Source organism: Amphimedon queenslandica, unplaced genomic scaffold (assembly GCF_000090795.2).
Source record: "Amphimedon queenslandica unplaced genomic scaffold, v1.1 AMPQUscaffold_6960_Cont21085, whole genome shotgun sequence".
Lineage (NCBI taxonomy): Eukaryota > Metazoa > Porifera > Demospongiae > Haplosclerida > Niphatidae > Amphimedon > Amphimedon queenslandica.
The window spans coordinates 1-1,979 of record NW_003552752.1 but is presented as its reverse complement, the minus strand read 5'-3'; the positions used below and the strand labels follow the sequence as shown (position 1 = coordinate 1,979).

Here is a 1,979-nt window from a genome sequence, read left to right as displayed (position 1 = left end):
TGACACTCACTATTGCAATGACTTCGATGAGTGACAATCATTATAGAGCATTGCGAGATCATGTCGTACGTGAAGTTTTGTCTCATAGTCACAGCATTGACAATATAGAGTCACGTTGTCATCTTTTGGAGCTCGTAAACTGCAACCAGCCTCGACCAAATGAAGCCGACCCTAAGCCTGTTTTTGATCCAAGCAACTTGAGTAATGTCTTAAAGTGGTTTGAGGATTGCGGTCTAGAATATCCGAAAGAGATAGTTCAATATCAACAACGTCATCAGATTTTAGTACCTAAACCAAAGAAAAATTGTATGTTATTCATTATTTTTATGTGAATAATATTATTTGTTTAATTGTATTTTTCAATACCTTTAGGTTGTTGTTTATGGATGACCCTGACACTTATATTTCTTCTCTTATTCTCCATCACGTTTATCATTAGTCTTGTGGTGATATTTTTGAAACCTAAAGTTATGAACGTCAATGTAAGAGATCCACAAAATAAGACCTATCCAATTATCGGTCTCAGTACCAACGTTAAATTGGAATGCTACGATACTTCAATAACAGATACAGTCAATGCAACTGCCATTACACTGGATAGTGCCACTATATACACCATACCTGAACATGAAGTTAGCACATACCAGCAAGTCCTACCATACATTAATTTAAATAAATGTATGTCTACTACTTCTTCTATCCACACTCTTCCTATCCCTGTTTCCTATAATACTTGCTACGAGCCTATTTATACAGCAAGTGGTGGAGGGACTCTTAATTACTCTATCGATTTGGTAAATAGCAATCCTGTCAGGGTCTCTTGCGCAATGAGATTGTTTGGTTTTTCTATTCACTCCGACTACATTAGCTACTATAATGCTGCTAGAGATCCTCAAGCTGATCAACCTCGTTCCGTATACAGTTCAGATTGTGTTGGTAGTAATGGAACTCATTCATTCTCAATAACATTACCACGTAATTCTCTGCTCTATTTTGTTCTTGCTGTAGTTAATCAAACTAAAGTTAATGTCAGCATTTCAGGAAATATATCAGCATATTTGAATGAAGCAAGATACAGAGGTGATGAGTGCCATCTTACTCATTCAAATAAATCTTGCTCTATAAATTTCAAGAAGAGCAGACATAACAGCGATGTTTGTCTTTTTGTTAACTCTACGTATGCATTTCAAGGGAAAGTGAATCTGTTCACTACATTTATAACAAAGCAAGTCTACATTTATCTTTCAAAGTACTGGATCCCTTCCATTCCACTTGGCCTTTTCACATTATTGTTTTTATTTTTGTTATTTGCTATTATTTACGCGAAAAGAAGAAAGGATTGCTAAAGCAGCTACAAAGTAAGCAGTGGGCACATGCTACAAAATTTGCTGGCTTATTTTATTGCTATATTATTATCAGAAAAGATGTTATTTTTATTATAGAATAATGTTATTATCATGTATATATATATAAATATTTTTGTCAACTTTTTTAAAAGAAATTAATTTTTTAACTCATGGAGGTGGAATCTCTTGCATGTTAATTGTGCTACATAAAAGAATTGAAAATAATGCATTGAATATTAACTAACCACTTGGGCCAGATATCTTTCAACACTGCATATATATCATCGTGTACTTTTTCTGGGCAAATAAAATCACCATCTGATTTAAAGCTATTGATATCAATCAATGCTTTGATGTAACATTTTTCTTGCATAACTTCCCCGCCTCCTTTGGCAGTGTATTGCCATGCAGGAGATGCTTGAACTAACTTGATGTCATATGCAATTATAGATCTTGTGTAACGCTACATTAAAAAAGAGCATGTAGTAATAAATTTGCTGAATACATTATTTCTTACATCATCCCTGTCACCAAGTCTGTTTATGATGTCTGTTGCTTTGGTGGATACATCGCCATCTTTATGAAACAAAATGAAGTGACATTGCAATGTTATTCCCAACTTCCCTGTGTAGT

The 1,979-nt window shown here is 34.2% G+C and overlaps 1 protein-coding gene across 1 annotated transcript; it reads left to right on the top strand.

Annotated features, from left to right (window-relative positions):
- The first annotated feature begins 20 nt into the window (after nt 1–20).
- On the top strand, nt 21–1,416 carry LOC109591887 (uncharacterized). Its single transcript, XM_020007491.1, has 2 exons — nt 21–306; nt 373–1,416. Exons 1-2 carry the CDS (start codon nt 27–29, stop codon nt 1,344–1,346), a joined length of 1,254 nt encoding a protein of 417 aa, XP_019863050.1. The 5' UTR covers nt 21–26; the 3' UTR covers nt 1,347–1,416.
- The last annotated feature ends 563 nt before the right edge of the window (nt 1,417–1,979 follow it).

Excerpts from the sequence above, each read along its gene's own strand:
- LOC109591887 (XM_020007491.1), top strand. The coding sequence starts at position 27 with ATGAGTGACAATCATTATAGAGCATTGCGAGATCATGTCGTACGTGAA. Across the intron at positions 307-372 it reads ACCTAAACCAAAGAAAAATT|GTTGTTGTTTATGGATGACC; the intron begins GTATGTTATTCA and ends CAATACCTTTAG.